Here is a 23,698-nt window from a genome sequence, read left to right on the forward strand (position 1 = left end):
GTATGACAAACACAACTCGTCTTTATTTGATTAGGCAGAGGAGCCAAAGAGGCTCGTTTTCTCATGAGCAGCAAAATCGTCACAGCAGCAGCAGCAGCAGCATCTTGTACATCAGTTCATGGTAACTCATAAGCAATGCCCAGGAGACCCCCCCCCCCCCTTCTCCTTGCCTCGCAGCTGAAGTGGTCTCTGGTTCCCATTGGGGGGTGGGGGGAGCTGTCGTCTCAGCCGAGGCACTCCCTGGTGGCGGGAAAGAGAAATGCAGCCGCCGCGGGGGGGTTTAAAAGCAGCGAGTGAGGAGGAGCGTCAAGCAAAAGCGAGGATCTACACAGGCAAAAGTTGATCTTTCATCCAGCTGGCAAGTGCATCCATTCTGAGGAGGGGAGACGAAATGGCAGCCCAGACTCAAAAACCTCACCTGCACCTGGCTGAGCTCACCGCAGCTCAGTTCGTCGACATCTGGAAACATTTTGATGCAGACGGTCAGTGACTTCACGTCTTTTCTCTGCTTTCAAAAGTTCATTAAATTGAAAGAAAACATTTAATGAGTCACTTTGTATTTACATTTTTATACATTTAAGCACAAGAGAGAATAATTTGAACTCCTGCTGATGTAAATAAATGGCATCAGATGTTAATTTCTAAAGTTTTATGAAATTTGTGTTGTTTTGTGTACACTTTGAATGAAAAATTACAACTAGTCTTGCATTTTCATTCATGCAAGTTCTGTCATAACTAATTATAAACAGTAGGCTATATACAGTAACATGCACACACATCTCCATCCAAAAAGTATATAAGTTTAATCCTATTTTAGTCTAAAATCTGATTTAAAACATGATTTTCCCCTTTGGGGATCATTAAAGGATGATCTTATTCAATAAGGTGGTTAGAATATGCGTTTAAGTCTAAAGGAACAGTGAAGGAAAAAAGCTTGTAGAATATTTATAAAGAAGCAGAGTATGTGAAGGAGTGAAAGGGGGGGGGGCAGAGAGAGCGAGAGCGCTGAGGGGCATGTCTCGTAAATTGATAAAAGATGCAAAGGATTTAAATTAAAGGGAAATGAGATGATGATATGATGATGCTAAGGTGGAACCATGCAATACTAACAGTGAAATTATCCAAAACAGAGAATAAATATCTTTGGCTGTTTACTGATCATAACTAATTCTAACAAGTACCACTGATTAATGTCAGTGTTGGTCTGGGATGAATTTAAAACAGTGCAATATAGCATGAATATCATTCTTATATATATATTTTTTTAATGAAACTGCATAATCTGTAAAAATCTGGATCAGAAACCCTGGTAAATACCAGGTCAGAATAAGGCTGGACATCAGCCAACTGTCATTGCCACCCTTCCCGTTTTCATGTTCCAGCTTTAATTGAAGGATTACCTTCTCCTGTTATTCCAAAAAAAAAACTCTGACCTCTATTGTTAAACCAAACCGTAGCCTATTTCTGCAGTAATAGTAAAGCTCACGATCCAGCTTTGCCTCTAAACATCGGATTGCTTGCATTTATGGATCGTTAATGCTGGAGGGACCGCAGGACCCCTAAACCTTCCCTAATCTTCTTACACACCATCAATCTGATGAGTCTTTCGCAAAATCAGTGATGTTAACTTGCCATTAGGTCAAGAAAGAGTTGAATCAAGACAAATTGGATATGGAGTGGATTTATAAAGCTAATTTGAATTCATTTTTTTCCAGACAAGACCAAACAATCTTAACATTATGGTCTGAAGCTAGGACTAGCCAATGTAATGCAATGAGAGAGTCATTGAGACTTTTTTTTTTTTTTTCGAAAAGCCACAGTATATGAACTACAATACCAACACATGTCTTTTTGCTATATATATATATATATATATATATATATATATATATATATATATATATATATATATATATATATATATATATATATATATATATATATATATATATATATATATATAAATTATACGGCTCTATTTGGAAACCCCCTTGAAATGACAATGAATCAAAATATTCTGCTAAGCACATGTGGACTATATTGAGTGGTTGCATCACTTTACATGAGCACACTTATTTGGGAGACAGATACAAATGTTTAAAGCATCTTCACTTGGTAGGAAGAACCACAAATCACACATCTTTGACTGGCAGAGTGCGGCTTGCTGAAGATCAATGCAAACTAGATTCACCATAAATCAAAAACCGTACTTTATACTCGCTCCCCTGCGTGACAGATTCATTACAAGGGCTGTTTGTTCTTTATAAATAATCAAAGCACGTGTGCAGTATAGTATAGTATAATTGCATCAAAAGCTATTTCTTCGGTTGGAGGAAAAACCTTCATGTCGAGCTTGTGGACTAGTCTATCTTTTTTGATGAGAGAGTCCAGAGTCGGCGTTATTTCATTTTGAAGGGTTATCACCATCACAGCCATGACACAGATGCCACAGAACTGGACTGTGGATGCAAAGTGGGACAAAAAGAACAAGAGTGTGCATGCTGGATGGGACAACTGGCTCCCGTCAGCCGTTTGGAGACGAGTTATGTAACCAAGGGGGTTGCATCTGCACTCAAGTGTGCTGTGCACTAATTTGAATTGCAACTCACTTCATGCTTGGAATGGGACTGGACTCGGTACGCTCTGCACGGGACAGTAAGTCCTTCTGGTCATTGGTTTTTTGAGTTTTGCAATTCACTTTGCATTGACACGGTGTGTGTGCGTGCCAGTTGGTCTTTCACCAACTCGCAGTTGTTACTGTATCCAGTGGTCACGGTAAAACGTAAAATCACGAGCATGAGTGGAGGATTTGAGAGATGGAAATTTGAAGATTATAAAATTCTGGTGTTAATTTACAGTTAACAAGAGAGTTAAGTGACATCTAAGATACAGAAATACCTTCCTAAAAGGGGAAGTGAATCCCCCCCCCCCCCCCGCCCCCCCCCAAGAAAAAAAAAATATATATTGACAATCTGTTCTGTGCAGCCCCACTAGTCTAAATATGAGTTAGGCGGCAAAGTCCAACAGTTTTTATCAATATCAGAAGGCGGCCATTTTGCCATTTGCTGTCGAGTCAAAATGACATCACAGTTGCTCAGGTCTCAGTTACCAGCCAATTACAGCTCAGCTTCAGAAAACAGGTGAGCTGTGATTGGTTGTTGCCTGAGCAACTGCGGCAAAATGGCCGCCCCCTGTGATGGATAAAAACGGCTAGATTTTGCTTCATAACTCATGTTCCACAAATCTAATATTAATCAGAATGTAATGTTTAGACTAGTGAGCTCATATAATATTATTGTCAAGAAATGTTTAAGGTTGACTTGCACTTTAAATACTCCTTTGGCGTGTTTTTATTGCATTTATGGCACTTGTTTTTTTTAAAGGTCTTTAATCACATGCATTTAAAATAATACAACCATATTTCAAATCGTTTGCTATATTGAAAAGGCAAAAATCGTGTACAGTGCAACAATGTTATGTGTTTACAGTCAACAAATCCCATTTGTTCTAAACTAAGAGACTTAACTTATTATCTCATAATATATCTATAATCATGGCTAGCCAAAGATGTACATTATAAAAGGAATCTAGTTAAAATACAGGATGAGAGAGGATTTGGCACTCTTAAAAATGAGCCTGAACTTGAAATACTTCCTGTTTTCACTCTTCTTCTTTCAAGTTTACATAGTGTTCAACACAATGTGTGCCGCCATCTTGTGGCCAACAGTGGGATGAAACTCAAAATAGACAACAAAGTGGATTATTACTCCCTGGACCGTGCCGGAACCCACGATGGAGGATGTATTTCAGTTTCACCATTGAATCCAATGTTGAGAGAGTAAAAACTGACATTTTAATGACTACAACTTGTCACCTAGTATATACTGTCTGATCACAACACTTACCGATTCTCATCAGTACAAAAGCGGTATTGAAAATTCTCCTTTTACAAAGAAGCTCAGTGTTGATTGGTTTAGCTACATGAGAGGGGCAAAATATTAGAATCTGCTCTTCGTATGTCACAGTGAAGTTATAAACTGAAAAAAAAATCAAACAAATACTCTTATATTTTTGGATAACACCTATCGTACTGGTTCTCCCTCTGCACCATGAGTGCATAGAGTGAAATATATTTCCTATTCCCTGTGTTTGTTTGTGGGAGAAAATAGAGCACAAATCCAAGCTGAATCCTGGCCACGGATTAAGAGCTCGCGTAGTGCCTTCTAAATCGTACAAAAGAACATGAAAACATTAGAATCAGTGGATAGAAAAGGCATTGTCCTTCACTTCAGTCCACCTCCCATATGTTTATGCACACTGTGAGTTATCACAACTGATCTTCTAGTCTCACTCCACTGGATCCAGCTGCAAAGTGTGCTAATGAGGCCCTCAGGGGTCACAAGGTATAAAAACTTCCATGGTACTGTTTTTTTTTAATTTTGTTTTTTTTTCTCTCAACTGTTTTGATTAGCCAGTCAATTCCCATGCAAACCCAATGCAGTGCAATTAACAGCTGCTACATTCATTTATTTAATGTCTTTGAGAATACTGAGATGTAGCACACTTGGCAGACACTTCATTAAGCACACCTGCACATTCTAAGACAGTTTGTTCTTAAGCTTTTTAAACTAAATATCAGCATAATGGCCAACATTACAATACAGTGACATAGTAGGCCCAAGTGTTCACTATATTAAAAAAAAGAGGCTTTTTTTTTTTTTTTTTTTAATTCGAAGTATAAAGTTTTACTATTATAAGCTACTGTAACATTATTACACAGTTTGATCATTAAACCCTTTAAATCAGGGGTGTCAAACTCATGTTAGCTCATGGTCCGCATGAAGGAAAATATATTACCAAGTGGGCCGCATCGATAAAATAACGGTATATAATTTAAAAACAATTACCGTCATTTATACGCAGATTTGTAGACTAGCCCTAAATTACGGAGCTCAACTGTAATCATGTTATTCCGAAAAATAACACAAATGCAAATGGAATGCGACAACATTGCAGGTATACGTTCTGGACGTGTTAAATCGATCTGTTTTGCATATATTGTTCCCAGAATGCATTGCATGGCACAGTTAATGATGTTATAAGGACGTTAATCCTTGTCATATCTATTTGTGTTACCAGCACTTGAATTTGTGTCGTATTTAACCCGTCTATGTCGGTCTATAATTTAAATAATATCCATCCATCCATCCATTTTCTTGACCGCTTATTCCTCACAAGGGTCGCGGGGGTTGCTGGCGCCCATCTCAGCTGGCTCTGGGCAGTAGGCGGGGGACACCCTGGACTGGTTGCCAGCCAATCGCAGGGCACACGGAGACGAACAACCATCCACACTCACACGCACACCTAGGGACAATTCGGAGCGCCCAATTAACCTGCCATGCATGTCTTTGGAATGTGGGAGGAGACCGGAGTACCCGGAGAAGACCCACGCGGGCATGGGGAGAACATGCAAACTCCACCCAGGAAGGCCGGAACCTGGACTCGAACCGGAGTCCTCAGAACTGGGAGGCAGATGTGCTAACCACTCTTCCACCGTGCCGCCCAATTTAAATAATAATAATAATAATAATAATAATAATAATCATAATCATCATCATCATAATAATTAAACAAACCGTAACTTTAAGTTGTCTAAAATAATGACATCCAGGACAATTCCCCTGTACAAGTTGCATTGCTCATCTGAGGACTGCTTGTGAAATTACAAATTTTATATATTTTGATTGTGGCCGGAGATGAATTAGTCCAACATTACAATATATATATTTTTGTCCTTCTTTTTAACTAAAATCATCTTGCGGGCCGGATTAAACCCCTTTGCGGGCCTGAATCGGCCCGCGGGCCGTATGTTTGACACCCCTGCTTTAAATATAGACAAATATATTATAAAATAAACTTAATATAATGCTAAAAAAAATTATAGGAAAAAAGTGTTCCCTTAATTTCAATTCACATTTATTGATCAGACTCAGTGTCCATATAACAAACACACATAAGATATTGTAAAAAAAGAAAAGAAAAATACATAATAATAATAATAATAATAATAATAATAATAATAATAATAAAATGAAAAAATAAATCAATAAAGGAAGCGGTGTATAATTATTTAGTTAAAAATTTATTTCACATAAATTAAATAAAAATTGTACCTGACTAAATGTTTAACAGTCAGTTCTTAAAGATTCAAATGTAAATTCACTCTAAAAACCGTATGTTTCCATATCTAAAAGCCTAATTCTGATATGTTTGTTTGTATTTTAGGTTTTTAATTTTATTGGTCTAGTCAAGTATTTATTGATTCTTTTGCGCCATGCACCATATGCCACCTGAATCAGTGATCTAATCAATATAAATGCTGTTGTTTCAAATAGAAGAAAAAATTAAGACTTTACAGAGATAATAATGCTTAGTTTTGATTGATGCTATCGGTGCTTTTATTTTAGTTGTAAATAATCGTGTAAACATGTTTACTGTATTTCTCCACGACTAAACCCAAAATACTAAACATTGGTAACTAAATAGACAATTTCTTTGAGTAGGTTGGGACAGATTAATGGAATTTCCATTCCTTTCAATAGGGAATGATGATTTGAGATATCTCTCATATAAGAAAAAAAAATCTAGAGAAAGTCATAATGAAGATGGATTCACTAATCATTACTTGAGATTTGTTTAAGTCAGAAAAAAATACATACTGATGTGAGGTCAAGACCTAACAATGAGAGAGAAATGATGGATTTCAGCAATAATGGAGAAACTTATTCTGAATTTCTTTTTTTTGTGTGTCTGCAGTGTTCCAGCAGTGATTTGTTGAATGCACAGATGGTGACACGGGCAACCTATGACATCGTGTCCAGCTGAGGCAGGGAGGTTAGGGCAATGGGGGAGGTGAAAAGGAGAATAATCGCAAAGAAATTGAAATCAGATTAAGAGATGAAGAGAGAGGGGCGTGGCCACATCCTCACGTTGTATTCTGTGCATTATAACGAAAGGCATGCTCATTTTTCTCGTTTGTTTCTCGCGGGCAAACCAGAACAACAAATGATGTATGATACTCGGTCATGTGACTCATTCTCATAATAATGTCGAAAGAGGGACAGAATGCTCCAATAAGCATCATCCTAACTGCCCACTTTCACTCTCTTAGTCAAGAAAACACTCATTACACACTCCAACTGCTCCCAAGTGCTGGGATTCATTTCTTCCGCTACAGCAAATCCTGCCGCTGAAAATGCCACTTTGGCATGAAATATCAGATTGTGAACACATGACAACACGCTCAAGACTCTCTTCAAGTCATCACTTTTTAGAAGTGGCTGTGGCGGGCCTGCATTTGGTACCTGGTCAGTCTTAATCCAATATAACAGTACGCCAACTGTGCCACGTACATTCTTTATTTATCTTCCATCCATCCATCCATCCATCCATCCATCCATTTTCTTGACTGCTTACTCATCACAAGGGTCGCGGGGGGTGCTGGAGCCTATCTCAGCTGGCTTTGGGCGGTAGGCGGGGTAAACCCTGGACTAGTTGCCGGCCAATCGCAGCTTTATTTATTTTATAACATCACAAATATTTTCAAAATATTTATTTGCTTCCTGTAGGCTTAAAAAGCAGGATTACAGAGGATGAAATTCAGTAGATTTCAACATTAACTATGTATGTTGAAATTTTACCTGTTTAGAGAGTTTGACCAAAATAGAGTCAATAACTGTAATAATAATAATAATAATAATAATAATAATAATAATATTTGTGAAAAAGTGGTCAGCCTACTGTCATTTTTTTTTTTGAACGTTGATTTTTCAAAATGAAAAATTGCACTCAAATTCGGAAGTCAAGGCACTTGTATGATATGGCACCACTCTATAAATTAAGTTACGTGGGCCAGTGCTACTGATTCTGAAGGCCTTGGGTAGATTATATTTACACGATGGCAACACATAAACGCTGTAATCTGATTGGACAATAAATAAATGAATAAATCTTACATATACAAAATGGAGGAGGGGGAAAGTAAATTACAATTTGATAGGAAAAATATTACATTTTTTTAAATTATTTTTTTAGCTCAGTGCTTCTGATAGTGTTTCTGACGCTAACCTTTAACTTTTTTTCTTTTTCTTTTTTTTTGTTTTGTCAAATAGCTGATGGAATGTGTCATTCATCTTCCTTGGTGATTTTGTACTAGTGATTTAACACCAGACATGAATATTGATGTCTCGGGAGACAAATTAACATAAAACATGCATTCTCTGTGATGTACTGCATGTTATCTGCTCTGAAAGACACCCATGCCTCAATTAGTCACCGGGCGAGGCATTCACTTGAAATTGACGCCTCGTTTATTTCTCATCAGGAAAAGAAAAAAAAAACAGTTGGTAGCAGGTGGTGGCACAGAAAGCCGGAGGTCTAGGAAAAAGAAAAAACAAACAAACAAAAACACCACGAGAACGAGGTTAAATTCACAACTAAGTGCACTTCAGTCCCTGCAATATAGAATACAATATACACGTAAAATTATGCCTCACTTTATCATAACTAATGTAACTTGTATCATAAAAGGGCTTCAAACATAGTATCTCGTGTGTTTGCTTTGGCTGAGCTTAACAGGCAGGTGCACCTTCCAAAATAAGATGTGGAAAGTTAAAACAAAAGTCGAAACACTTCTGCATCATTAAATGAAATGTTTCAAACAAATCAATTACCAAAAATACATCAAAAAGCTTCACAGAACTGAATTTGTCCGTCCTCTTGTGTTGCGCAGGAAACGGCTACATCGAAGGGAAGGAACTGGAAAACTTCATTCAAGAGTTGGAGCTGGCGAGACGAGGAGCAGGCGTGGTGAGTGCTTAGGATGCATTTCCCAAAAAGCGGATCATCATCAAGCTTTTCGAAATAAATAGTCCAGGCATTCAACTTTTTTTTTTTTTTTTTTTTTTAACAAAAAGCCATGACTGTTTATGAACACCATATCCCAGACAATCCGCTTGGGATCCCATGCGAGACCCCATTTTTAGTTTCGCTTGGTTAGTGGGCCGCAATATAAAGTAAAGTTGCCTGTACTATAAATAATTTAGCAGTACTGTGTACAAAAACTAATACACTTTCTTAGTCGAAAACGAGAATGAACATTTTTCAACTGATGGAAAAACATGATCCAAACCGCTCTGAAATATGGCGCTGCTTTGAGATACAAACGCTGTATGACGGCCGTGAACGCAACTCACTTTACAACAAGCAGCAGTTTGGCTAAGAGTGAACAATTCTTCAAAGTTGTTTATTTTCAATTAGTAAAACTAAAATAAAGATATTTACACCTTGTGTAAAAGCAACTACAAATCAACTACATAGAATTCCCTCAGAGTCTGCTAGCTTAAGGAGGACGTCAACCCCCACAAAAATTCTTGACAATAATCTCTTCTATGCAGCCCCACTTGTCTAAATACTGTATTTTGGTTAATATTGCATTAGTGGAATATGAATTAAGCAGCAAAATCCAGCAATTCTTTTCAATATCATTTTGCCACTTGCTGTCGAGTGAAAATGACATCACAGTTGCTCAGGGCTCAGGAACAACAAATCACAGCTCATCTTCAGAAAACAGGTGCGCTGTGATTTTTCGTTGCCTGAGCCCTGAGCAACTATGATGTCATCTTCAGCCAAGTGGCAAAATGGCCGCCCCGAGATGGATGAAAATGGCTGGATTTTGCCTCATAACTCATATTCCAGAAATGCGATATTAATCATAATGTCATGTTTACACTAATGGGGTCACATATAACTTATTTATTATCAAGAAATGTTTAAAGGGATACTTATTTAGCCATTTTGGCAGTCAAACATGAATATTTTGCCTATAATTTTAATATTTTCATTATTTTTCATGTACAATTAGTACCTTTAAAAACACTTTGCAAATTGCTGTCGACTGAAAATGACATCACAAGGGCTCAGGTAACCAATCGCAGCTCAGCTTGTGAATGTCACATGACCAAACCTAGAAAACAGATGAGCTGTGATTGGTTACCTGAGCCTTTGTGATGTCATTTTCAGTTGACAGCAAGTTGCAAAATGTTTTTTAAAGGTACTAATTGTTCGTGAAAAATAATAAAAGTATCAAATTAATTATAGGCAAAATATTAACTTTTTATTGCTATAATGGGCTAAAAATAAGTGAAGTATCTGTTTAAGGTTGACTTCCCCTTTAATGTGAACACATAATAGGAAACGGTATCGACGTCAATGTTTTTCAATTATTGATTTCGTATATCATTGCTGTCGGGTTGAAACTTAGGATACCCAATATGGTCAATTAATATTTTTTCAGTAATCAATATTGTCGGTCATCTGATATTTTTTATGTATTGTTAGCCAACTTGAAGTTTTTTATATAGCTTGAGAACAATTATCTTAACTTTCTTGAACGCTCCAAAGTGTCATAAAACTCCACCTCGTCCTGAAATCTGCAAGAGCTTTGTGGCATTTTGTGGTTTTACCATTTTAATCTGTAACAGCATAATGCATTAGTAAGTTTTTGACTGTATTAAATTTGTGACTTAACATGATTTTGGGGTGGTGTTGATGTTGTGCAATAGTATTCAATAGCAATATAACCTACTGTAGTACCAACTTGAAGGATGCAATGTTTGTCCCATTTTGCAGGATCCTTCACACGCTGCATTCAAGGAGAAGATGAGAGAGTTCATGGCCAGTTTCGACAAGAATTCCGACGGGAGGATTGAGATGACAGAGGTGAAGGCTGTGATGAAACATGACTGATTTCACTGAGACACACTCGGGTTATAAATGGATCTCTGGTGGAGTACAGATGAAGAAAATACCACTCAGGAATACTTAAAAAAAGAAAAATCACCTCATCCATCTCTCACTTTCTCTCTCACTCTTCAGTTGGCTCAACTTCTGCCCACAGAGGAAAACTTCCTGTTGTGTTTCAGGGAGTTTGTGGGATCCAGCACTGAATTCATGGCTGTAAGTTAATCAAATCTGATTTCATAAATATATGTTTTTATAAAGTACGGCTAGTAAGGTCTGCTTCTAAAGTGTGCAGTTGGATGTTCAGGCTGCCTGCAGTCGCAGTATTAAAGCCTATTCTGAGACAAACATGCATTATGGATGGAGCACAGCCTTCAGCACAGGGAAGGCATTTAGTGTGGGCGGTTTTAGTCTCCATCTTGGAGAAACTCTATATTTCCTCAATATCTGATGGCCACCAAGGTTTTCTTTTGCAAGTTAGTTACATTTGAAGTATGGTTTATGGTGTTGTCATGTTTGCAGCTTGTGTAACATCAGTTTTGTTTTGTTTTCTTACAGGCTTGGCGGAGGTATGACCAAGACCGTAGTGGATACATTGAGTCGAATGAACTGAAGGTAAATAACCTGTCATTGCAAAAACCTCTCGATGTTTTTATTTATAACCAAGAAATGACAGATTGTGTGATAAACAGTGCGCTTGTGTATAAGCACTTTAATGTCTGAGTTTCTTTCCACTGAATTAAGCAACAAAATATTACAAATGAATGAATGAAATGAACCCAACATTCTTCATTACATCTATTTCTTTCATTTTTCTGTATTTAACTCATTCAAACCCAAAAACACGTACAAACGTTTTTTAATATTTGTCCTTCACTCCCAAAAACGTATTTACACGTTTTTTGTTTTTGTTTTTGTTTTTTTGCAAGAGCATAGAGAACGCTTTGATGCAACTTCCTGACATGAAGAGATGGCTTAAAAGCAATGTAGTTATTACAAAAAAACGTCCAGCAGGTGGCAGCAGACTATAAGCGATCAGCCAGGGCCATGTTGAAACAAGCTCTTTTTGACAGTGGTTTCAACAGAAATGTGAATACTGATGAAACTTTGTTATATTCTAATGCTAATTGCTGCAAAACGGAAACAGACACAAATTTACTTTTTTTTTCCTGATGAAAGAAGAAACTCTAATCTTTGGTTTGGTAGGTTCCATGATTATAGCAAGTGAACACAATATTCTGTGGGCCTTGCAAAATCAGTCAAAATCCAGTAAAAGAGCTGGGAGTGAAGGGAGTTGCTTCAGTGAAAATGGCTGGGAGTGAATGAGTTAATATAATTCCGGTGTTGGTACTAAACATGTACAACAACACGACCTTCACTGACCTTGCCAACTCTGATCAGGGATTCCTGACAGACCTGCTGAAGAAAGCCAACACAAGCTATGATGATAAGAAGCTCAATGAGTACACACAGACGATTGTGAGTATTATTTGGCAAACACATACTGTTTTCACGCTTTCTGCTTTGGTGAAATAAAACTAAATATTTACATGCACTGTCGAATGTATTTATTGGTTTCTGTTTAGTCATATTTACACTAAAAACAACAACATATTTACACTGCAAACAAGCAGTTTAAAGCATAGAATAAAATGTTTAGAGCATGCATCATCTTAAAAGGGCCAGTGTGTTTTGAATGATATTATTTTTTTTCATTCTTAATTTTAAAAACCTACTATTAATTTTAATACTGTATATGCAAACGTAGATTTTTTTTTACTAGTAATTGCTAAATTTATTACTTAGGTCGTGCCGAGCCTTACAGAAACCTGGCATGGTTTTCCGCCATTTTTTTTTTTTGCTACGGAAGAACTTTGCAACATAGTAATTAGTGGTAGGCTTGCAAAGTATGGTCACTCCGAGCCACCGTAGTGCTTCAAAATGCACACGCTTCGAATTTAGGTCATTGCATTCTATTAGTTCATCACTAGAGGGCACTAAATTCTACACACTGTCACTTTAAATGACATTGCATTACAGCGTTATGTCAAAATATATGGATGTTTCCATTTGTTTTTACTGCTAAATTGTTCAGCAAAATTTTATTTATTCATTTATTAACAAACTTGCTCTAAAAACTAATTAAAACTAACTAAATAAAAACAACAACAGTCAAAACAAAAACCAACCATAATGAAAACTCTAAAACTATTATATAACCCCTGTGTAAGAGTATTTGAGTAAGTATGAGAGGGGGGCTTACGTGTGTGAGAGATGTTGAGAGTTGTTTATATGAATGTAATTAATTTTTTAAGTTTCTATTTATCCTTTTTATTTTTTTTGGTGCGTGTATGAGAGATAAATATAAATTTAAATTGCTAGCGTGTGGCCGAAACTTCATGTCACAATCTGGTCAATTTCATATTTCAAAAATATACTATTGATTAGTCAGCACATGTGGGTGTTATTTTGCCAAATTATAGATCAATCTAATGTGTCGCAAATGGCTTTCTCTCTTGGAGGATGCAATGTTAACGACTGAACAAACATTTTTGGGGTCCCCTGAAAAGTACAGTAAGCATTTTGGAGGTACAAGGTTTGGGCCCGGTGCCACCAAAGTGTAACATACATGACATGTGCATGTAGAGTTGAAGCCCTGCTGTTGTCTGCGTGCCCCTGATGAAACCGACTGTTAATCCTCTTTCTGTGCAGCTAAGGATGTTTGATCTGAACGGCGATGGGAAGCTCGGTCTCTCTGAGATGGCAAGGTTCGTCTCGAATTCACAAATATTCTGCATTTCCCCCCCTCAAAACAACGACTGCTACTTTAAAACTTTGTGTCATCCCAGGCTCTTGCCCGTCCAGGAGAATTTCTTGATGAAGTTTCAGGTAGGATAACGCACACATTGTGAGCCTTGTATAAAATAATGAATGTGAATTTTTTTTATTTTTGAGTAACTTAAGTCATGTATTAGATGAGAACCACAGCAGACATTGCAATTCAGCAATACTGAAGTAACATAAGAGCGGATTTTATGTCCTTAATGTGCTGAATGGACATATGGCACATTGACACACATGCACTGTAGTAATCATGCTTCACGTGTTTATCTCTTGGTTAGTGGGGTGACGCAATAATGATGTTTACCCTCATACTGTATGTGTACAGTACAGGTCATTTTTTAAAAAGACAGAAACATGGGATGTTTTTGCCTTTTTATTTATCTTTTTGTTGTTGTCTTTTTATGGACCCCAGGAAGATTAGCTTCTGCATTTTGCAAGCGCTAATGGGGATCCAAACAAACCAATAAAACTAATTGTGAGACATTTTGAAATGGCAAAAATGGTAAAACTACTAGGTGATAATAAGCTCTATATTTGGCTTTGGTAACTATTTTTTACAACACACATAATTTGCTTACGCACTCAATGATAAGCCAGAGGTGGAGATATGTCTCCCCGTATCAAAGTCACCATCACCATAGTAACATTTAACTGCAGTTAAGTAGATTGCAGATTGAGTAGATTGTTTCCCACATGTCCGAGATTGTTATCTTACGAACACACATTTTCATTAATACATGAACAGCGCACAGCAACCCCCCCCCCACCCCCCACAAAAAATAAAATAAATAAAAAAACTTTATAAATACTGTATTTTGAAAATGTCATATTACCAAACCATGTGTTGGTATTCAAACTCTGTTGTTTATAACACAGGATAAAATTAATATTTGATTTGCAACTCTGTGTAAACATTTTTTGCCATTAATTTTCCTCAGAATAAGCAAAATTGATTCATACAATTACAAAAAGACTTAAATGATTTAAGAAATATTCTAAGAAAAAAAAAGAAAAGAAAAGAAATCAGGTCATTCCAGTACAGCCAATCAAAAAGTCAATTTCAGGTAAAGCATTATAGCCTGGGGAATTAAACGAAAGATAAATAAATCAATACCTCTGAGTAATGCGCAGAAAAGATCAGTTACAATAAAATGTAAAACAGTTTCTAAATGCATAAAATCTCACTAAAAATATCGACCCACATTACATACAGATGAAGTGTGTCCTGTAATCCACTCCCTTAAGATATAATTGGTGGCATAAAATCACATTTAGTGATGAAAATGATGAATGTTCAAATTTTGTAGCACAGATGCAATGTTAATCTTTCCGAGAGGCCTACCTCACAAACTGTATGTTCTCATACAGTCCAGTGTTCGAAACCAGATCAACAATTCCTCTCTGTCAAAGGATTAGCTAGTCTGACCGGGATTAATTCAACACTAGTCCCGGTTATCATAATCTGCATGGATTAATATCAGACGTGGCTCTGCTGGGACTTTTTACTGCTCTCTAGAAATGTCCTACGGCTTCTAACAATTTCCTTGCTCTTATGCGCACAGGGCATCAGGCTCACAGTCAAGGAATTTGACTCGCTCTTCACATTTTATGATAAGGTGAAATACACTTGCTTGTGCTTTTTGTGTGTGTGTGTGTGTGTGTGTGTGTGTGTGTGTGTTACATGCTGTGTGTTTTTGTTTGTACCACTTACCCTGTTCTTGAATGGCCGCATGACATGCTTCCTTTCTCAACTTCCACCACAGGGTTCTCTGCTTTGCCTTTTTCTTCCTGACCAACAATAATTTCATACACCATTATCCTGTCTAGTACTACAGCCTCCACCCCCTCCACCACTACTATATTAGCATTTATTTATATATATATATATATATATATATATATATATATATATATATATATATATATATATATATATATATATATATATATATATATATATATATATATATATATTAAAAAAAAAAAACATGTTCCATAAAACTACTCTGGCAACTACAATTTATCCCCAAAGTTACTTGAGTTAATAGTAAGTAAATTGAGTGACAGAGTAAATGTAGCCGTGTGTGTAGCTGAGTGTGACAATATATCAATATCGCGATAAATCGTGGTACTTTGTCTCCCGCTAGATTATCGATACGTTTACACAAATATCGTGATATTTGTAGTTAATATACAGCCACTATAACGGCTCAGTTGGTCATGACTTATTGAGCAATTACTTGATCGGGCCACTAGGGGGAGCACCTCATAAGAGTGGCGGGGAAATGGCCGCAAGTTTTCAGGCAAAGAAGACTCATGAGCTTTATTATTAAAATTATATTATTAAAATTATTATTAATATATATATATATATATATATATATATATATATATATATATATATATATATATATATATATATATATATATATATATATATATATATATATATAATTATTATTTTATTTATATTTTTATATAAAATACATATTTATATATTCTGCGATTGGCTGGCAACCAGTCCAGGGTGTCCCCCGCCTCCTGCCCAGAGCCAGCTGAGATAGGCTCCAGCACCCCCCGCGACCCTTGTGAGGAATAAGCGGTCAAGACATTGGATGGATGGATGGATATTTATATATTATATTATGTAATTATATTATATTTATAGTATTGTTTATTATTTATTTATATTTTATTATTATAATTATATTATTATTATTATTTTATGATTAGTTTTATCGTAAATTATCGTGGATTTATTACTGAGCAATATATCGATAATCGTGGTATCGTCATATCGTGAGATAATCGTAATTGTGAGCCTTGTATCGCATATTGTATCGTATCGTGAGGTAGCCTGATGTTCCCACCCCTATTTAGCACCCACCTCTAATTATTATTTATTAATGTGTACTTTCAGGTATTATTTACTTGTCTAATCACCTCTAGCGATGTTGTGACCTAGTTATTTGTCCATTTTTATTTGAACTCTATGAGCAAAAGTATTGAGACACCTTTGGGCGGTTAAAAATGTGTAGGTTTGTGGCCCTTACTAACGTGCAAGATTCTCAACCAAGGGCCATCATAATGACACGATTACGAAAGTGTGTCGTCGTGACAAATAGTCACAGAGAAGTTCTGTGGCAAAATGGCAACGCTAGCAAAGCTAACATTAGCACTGTAGTAAGCAGACGTTAGCCATGGCTGCTTCGCTGGTAGCATGACTTATTCATAATGGAGTGTTACTGTCAAAATACATGTTACCAGTTTGAAGTTTTAATTTTTATTTATTTTTTTTGGCTTGTATAATAATGACATGATTAGGAAAGTGTGTCATCGTGACAAATAGTCACAGAGAACGCATATCCAGTTTCCACAAAATGCAAAGCTAGCATTAGCACTGTAGCAAGCAGACGTTAACCATTACTTATTCGTAATGGAGTGTTACTTTCAAAATACATGTTAGCAATTTGAAGTTTTATTTTTTGGCTTCTATAATGAATTAAAATACAAAAAAAAAAACCATTTCATTATTCTGTTACACTTTCACTGTGATTGGTCTGATTCTGATAAACACACCAAAGCAATTTCTAATGATATTGCCCCAAATAAACTGAAATTGTGTATTTTCAATTTCACAGGACGGTAATGGCTACATCGACGAGCAGGAGCTGGATGCGTTGCTGAAGGATCTCTATGAAAAGAACAAAATGGTAATAATGACAAATTTAAACTGGAACCTGTATCCACTTTTCTGACCAAGAAACTGCATGTTGGCAGGATGTGGGCGCCACAGGACTGTCGGGGTACAAGAAGAGCATCATGGCGCTGTCAGACGGAGGGAAACTGTTTCGTACCGAGCTGGAGATCGTCCTCTGCCGGGATTCTGAGCTGTGAGACCACCACCCTGTCCCCCCACTGCCTCCTTCCTACCTCCTGTTGTAGCCTGGTGCATGTATGACCTGCTTACACTGCTAGAGAAAACTAAAAGTGCTCCCAAAAGCACTCAATCAACTGCCTGGCCCTTACGTTTAATCTTTTTAACATGGTGAAATAGCTCTAGCAATCGAATAAACTGTGCAATCAACTTTGTTTTTTTTTTAATTTCACATTTTAATAAGCATTTGCATTTTACATGAATCCATCGATGACCCCTCTCACTTAATACTAATTCTGTTCATGTATTCTGTTTATTTTAGTCAAAACCAATTCACTCTTGTTTATCTCATGAAGCTTGTACTGTTCTATTAAATATATTACTGAGAGAATGAATAAATATAACATAAGACTCGTGCTCCAGTTGTTCCCTCCACATTAAAGAAATCTCTCCCCAAACAGCAGGAGGATTATTTCACCTTGCAACAATGCAATGTGAGAGAAAATAATTTCATCCCACTGGAAGTTGAGTAAAGATTACAGTCGGGAGCGGAAAGGTTGCGCAGCAGCCGGAGTGATACAACTTCTCTGTCCAATCTCCTGCAAACAGAAAGCGTGATGTCGGACTGGGAGCTCCTCCATTTTTCATGCCGAGGCTTTTGTGGCGCTTTTAGATAAAAGTGAGCCGAGTTGGCAAAACACATAGAAGGAGGATTGTCTCACTCCTACTGCATGAATACAAACAAAGTGGCAACAAAACCCGAGGAAACAACTGTCATTTCTTTATGCATGTGTATAGTTTCAAGCTGAAATGTACTGTGACCTATACAATAACGATCTTAAACTTGGTGTATTCATTACAAGGCTTCTCGATTAACACACACATGAAGAAACATGCTTGAAATAAACTTGCAGGTGCCCTGTTTAGCTAAAATGTTCATGTTAAAGCTTTTCTTTTTTCTTTTACATCATGCATGCTCCACCACTGCCCAGATGTGGAGTGTTCACCCTGAACACCAAGAAAACTGAAAATACAAAGAGTTAATTCAAGCGCACGAACTTGCACGCACGCCATGCGTGAGCTTGACACAGAGGCTGCAGTTACGCTTGAAGCCAGAGGTGGCAGTCGCGAGTAAACAAGTGACAAATGCCGCAATGCAACTTTAATCTAATGTGGTTTTTTTTGTGTGAAAATTTAATGAAACTGTTTTAAAAAAAAAACTGCGCCAAACATCATTTAAGTGCCTTGTTGTGGTGACGCCTGAAAGGGGAAAGTTCTTATTCTTAGAAAACGCTGGTCATAAAATTTGTAGGGATGGGTAAGTACTGATACCAGGCATCGATGTTGGGCCGATACCTGGGCTTATTTTAATCAATCAATCAAACTTTATTTATATAGCACCTTTCATACATTCAGATGCATCTCAAAGTGCTGAACAATTAAAACTAGTGCTGTCAAACGATTAAAATTTTTAATATGATTAATCACACTTTTTAATTTTGATTCATCACGATTAATCAGCTAATTTACTTGCGTAATATAAAATAAATACAAATTACCGTAATATTTTACAAGTGACAAAGTATTTTATGATATGAATGTCATTTGCAAACATTGATTAAATGCATGTACGCAATTGCATGCATGCGTGTATTGCTCAAAACGTAACAGCATCATATCAATTGGGTGCAATTCAGCAATTATTAATTAAATGCAAATTACCTTTTTACCTTTATCTAGAGTCCCCGTCGGGGTGTTTTTTTAAAGAGAAATTTACCACCGAGCACACCAACCGAAGTCACTCCGCTCATTTTGGAACAACAGGCGTAGGAAATGCCGTGCATTCACCTCATCACTGACCTGCGCAGCCTTCAATGTAACCATCCGCGGTTACGTTCAAGGCTCAAGTAAAAAAAAAAAATAGTGTGATTAATATGCGTTAATACGTGATTAATGCGACATTTTTCTGTGATTAATTAATCTATTAACGCTTTAACTTTGACAGCCCTAATTAAAACATCCATAATACAATAAAAAGAAAAAGCCATCCCATCCCCCCATAACCCCATGATCGTACCCACAGACACACGCAAACCACAACATGGCGGGGCACAGAAGAACCCTGTGAGGAGGCACCCCGGAGGAGTTCATCCACTGAGAGGGCTGACGGCCAACCACCACAGGTTGGAATGCGATCCCAGAGACCGCTGGCCCACAGTGTGTATCGGTACTCACATCGGTGGTGATACTAGTATCTGCCGCCCTCTTGTGGCTGTTTTACGATCGGAAACTAGAACTTTGAAGAATAGAAAATTATTAATTTTATGCAATTTTCAAGAAAAATGGTATAGTATTCCCTCACTTATCGCTGGTGACGCTTTTTGAGTCCACGCCTGCAATAAGTGAATTTCTGTGAAGTAGAGGTTGACTTTTTTATTTATTTATTTATAAATAATGTATTTTATTTTGGGGAGAATTTACACCTCTATTAAGCCACCCTCACTCACTCCCACACGGTTCCCACCCTTCTAAACACTTTTTTAATAAATGTAACTTTTAGCATGAAAAAGTAGAATAAATACCGATTTGCTGATGAAGTTTTGCTTTTTAATCTTAGAATGGCTTTCCTTAACCAGAAACTGGGTTACAAATGTCACAAATGAAAATCTGCGATACAGTAAATCCGCAATAACTGAACCCCAAAGTAGCGAGGGAACACTGTATTAGGGATATATAGGTCTTTAAAATTATCTTGGGGGAGAAATTTTATGTATCAAAATATGGCAACGGTACTTGGTATTGGTTTTGGTGACTACACAAGATTTGATTACTCGTACTGGTATCTGTCGGGAAAAAAAAAGTGGTATCAAACATCCTTAAAAAAAAGAAAGAAAACATAATGATAACCTACCCCATTTCTAAGTTGCTTTTACTTATCTTAACTCATCAGTATGGATTTTTTATTTTATTTTTATTTTTTTACTCCTTGTTGGATTAAAATCTTGACCCAACATGCTGGGTTCAAATCCTCAACCCAATACATTGGCTATAAATAACCAAGCATTTGCGCAGCCTCAGTCCCTTTTGGACCCAGCGCTGCCGCTGGGTTAGCTTTTTTTCATCCAATTTGGGTTACTTTTAGCCCAGTTGTTTAAAGATTGTAATTTGGAACTCAGCTCGGAATAATCACTCTTTTCACACGCAATTTATAAACAAATATATCTTATTTAAGGTTTTCTTAATTTTGATGTAGAAAGAAGCCGCCCTCTCCTCATACACAATATCAGTCCATTATGGAACATTCTACTTCCATTAATTAACCATCACAGCACTTTCATCTTTAATTAAACTCGCTATCTTTGAAGCCAACCTCTTTCCACACCATCACAGAACTACACACACACACACACACCCACACACCCCTAAATACACCCGATCTCACAAAACAAAACAAAACAAAAAAATAAAAATAAATAAAAATACAAGAGCTCACACAGCGTTCTATGTTGTACAAATGCACACGAGCACGAATACACCAGGATGTGAGGGAGGGGCCCGTTTGGTGACACAAGGAAGCGTATCGTTGAAGCTGTTAACTGCTGACAACGAGGAAAGAGTTATATCCGCTCTGATTCCTTCACACACATCAGACGCTTGCAGTCAGGGAGATGAGACGAGTGAAACAAACAGATGAGATTCCCTCTGTGCCTGCCCCCCAACAACCAACCTCCCCCAACTCCAACAAGCATATAAATGCAAAGGGTGGATATAATCGTTGTGAATGTACAAGAGTGGAGGGCCTGAGGTGTTTCAAGTTAAATATGTTAATATACATTACACAGACGGATAGATAAACACTTTATTCATTTATTGTGTAGGAGTTTGAAACAATCCTAAGAGCTGTCTGTGTGTCTACCACATCTGCTCAGGTTATCACAGAAATGTGCTCTTGTTCATACACAATTAATCAAGAATTACTTCCAAATGATTGACACGTTATACTTCATACTACTTTGTAACTGAACAAATGTAAGAATATCACACACTCAAATTACAACATATGATTCCACTTGTATGGAGGACCAAAACTGCCAAAATTCAAAATAAATAAATGACGAAAAAAATAAATAAATGACTAAAAGTGATAGGATAGATAGGCTCCAGCATGCCCGCGACCCTTGTGAGGAATAAGTGGTCAAGAAAATGGATGGATGGATGGATGGATGGATGGATGGATGGATGGATGGATGGATGGATGGATGGATGGATGGATGGATGGATTAATGGATGGATGGACGGATGGATGGATGGATGGATGGATGGATGGATGGATGGATGGATGGATGGAAATAAATCCGTTTTTATTTTCACTTTTAGTCATTTATTTATTTAGTCATTTATTTATCTATTTAGTCATTTATTTATTTAGTCATTTATTTAGAATTTTGGCAGTTTTGGGCCGTACTGCCAAGTCGAAATGTTACGACTATGTGACGACTAAATGTGACGACCACTGTCTGCTCTCACTTGTTGTCTCGCAACTCGTCGCAAGTTGAAGACACGCTTAGGACCGCCCCTCATTTGAAGAACATTTCGACTTGGCTGTACGGCCCAAAACTGCCAAAATTCAAAATAAATAAATGTCTAAATAAAGAAATGACTAAATAAATAGATAAATAAATGACCAAATAAATAGATAAATAAATGACTAAATACATAGATAAATAAATGACTAAATAAATAAATGACTAAAAAGTTTAAAAAAACTCCGGTCTCCTCCCACATTCCAAAGACATGCATGGCAGGTTAATTGGGCGCTCCGAATTGTCCCTAGGTGTGCTTGTGTGCGTGGATGGTTGTTTGTCTCTGTGTGCCCTGCGATTGGCTGGCAACCAGTTCAGGGTGTACCCCGCCTACTGCCCAAAGCCAGCTGAGATAGGCGCCAGCACCCCCCGCGACCCTTGTGAGGAATAAGCGGTCAAGAAAATGGATGGATGGATAAGTAAAAAACAAAAAAAAACAAAAAACGAACTAAATAAATAAATAAATGACTAAAAGTGAATATAAAAAAGGATTTATTTCCATTTATATTTATTTTTTTTAGATATAATTTTCAAATTATATTTTTTATATTAATTTTTATTTGCACTTTTAGTCATTTATTTATTTATTTATTTATTTAGTCATTTATTTATTTCAAATTTTGGCAGTTTTGGTCCTCCATACACTTAACTATAAATGGAGAAAAAAAAAGTTGTTTGTAAACTCTAGGGAGGAAAACAAATAAATTACAGACCCTAGCCAAGTATCATAAGTGCACCTGAGATGTAATACTTTAAACACGCATCATTTCATTGTCGAAGCTGTATGCTGTCACTGCAGCCATTATATTTTGCATTTGGAAAAATATCACAGGCATAGTTGTGAGGAGAGAAGCTGCATTTATTACATCTTAATCCGAGTGTTGGTGCCGAAATCAATCATCTTTATGAAGAAAATGCTACATAATGGCTTTTCGCAACACCCGTACGCACACAGGCATTAAATCAGGTTTTAAGGAAGCCTACGTTGAGAAACATCCTCTAGCACTTCTCTCTTCTTATCAGTTTGTCCTCATTTATTTTTTGCAGCACTTTCATTTTTCTGCTTGTCAGCCCTGCATGCTTCACCAGATCAAATTTCTTCAAAACTTATTCTCAATCTGTGGTTTTAGGGGAACACAAACCCGAACATAAGTACCTTTGATCAAAGTGTCTGTTCATATTAATGTTGACTAAGCTTATACATCCAGCCATGTAATAATATGCTGTACATTTAAATGCTGTTAATAGGATAGCCAGGAAATACTGTTGGATGCATTGAAGGTATTTGCAGTTGTCTGAATGTGAGAGGGGCAGCAGGAGGACAACATCTGTGCTCTCCTGTCAGCTTGGTGAGGGTAAAAAAACACACACAAAAAACACCCTAGAAACCTTTACATGATCCCACATTGCGGACCTCAGCTGCAGACATGAACTCAGTCTGGTGCCGCTTCCAAAATACCACTTCAAAACACAGTGCTGTCTGGGTGGGTTATAGTGAAAACTGCAAAAGCTCACCACCTCTCAAGATTCTGATGCTTTTCCACATACAATTCAGTCTAAAATTCCTTTGAAAACCAAACAAAACCCTGAGTTT

The 23,698-nt window shown here is 37.0% G+C and overlaps 1 protein-coding gene across 1 annotated transcript; it reads left to right on the plus strand.

Moving 5' to 3' along the window:
- Positions 1-281: 281 nt before the first annotated feature.
- LOC144017246 (calretinin-like) lies at positions 282-17,932 on the plus strand. The gene is made up of 11 exons (XM_077518599.1): positions 282-482; positions 8,792-8,868; positions 10,690-10,779; positions 10,936-11,016; positions 11,359-11,415; positions 12,202-12,279; positions 13,513-13,568; positions 13,650-13,689; positions 15,207-15,260; positions 17,286-17,357; positions 17,425-17,932. Exons 1-11 carry the CDS (start codon positions 392-394, stop codon positions 17,539-17,541), a joined length of 813 nt encoding a protein of 270 aa, XP_077374725.1. The 5' UTR covers positions 282-391; the 3' UTR covers positions 17,542-17,932.
- The last annotated feature ends 5,766 nt before the right edge of the window (positions 17,933-23,698 follow it).

This window comes from Festucalex cinctus, chromosome 4, assembly GCF_051991245.1.
Source record: "Festucalex cinctus isolate MCC-2025b chromosome 4, RoL_Fcin_1.0, whole genome shotgun sequence".
Taxonomy (NCBI): Eukaryota; Metazoa; Chordata; class Actinopteri; order Syngnathiformes; family Syngnathidae; genus Festucalex; species Festucalex cinctus.

Excerpts from the sequence above, each read along its gene's own strand:
- LOC144017246 (XM_077518599.1), top strand. The coding sequence starts at position 392 with ATGGCAGCCCAGACTCAAAAACCTCACCTGCACCTGGCTGAGCTCACC. Across the intron at positions 10,780-10,935 it reads GGAGGATTGAGATGACAGAG|TTGGCTCAACTTCTGCCCAC; the intron begins GTGAAGGCTGTG and ends CTCACTCTTCAG. Across the intron at positions 15,261-17,285 it reads TCTTCACATTTTATGATAAG|GACGGTAATGGCTACATCGA; the intron begins GTGAAATACACT and ends TCAATTTCACAG.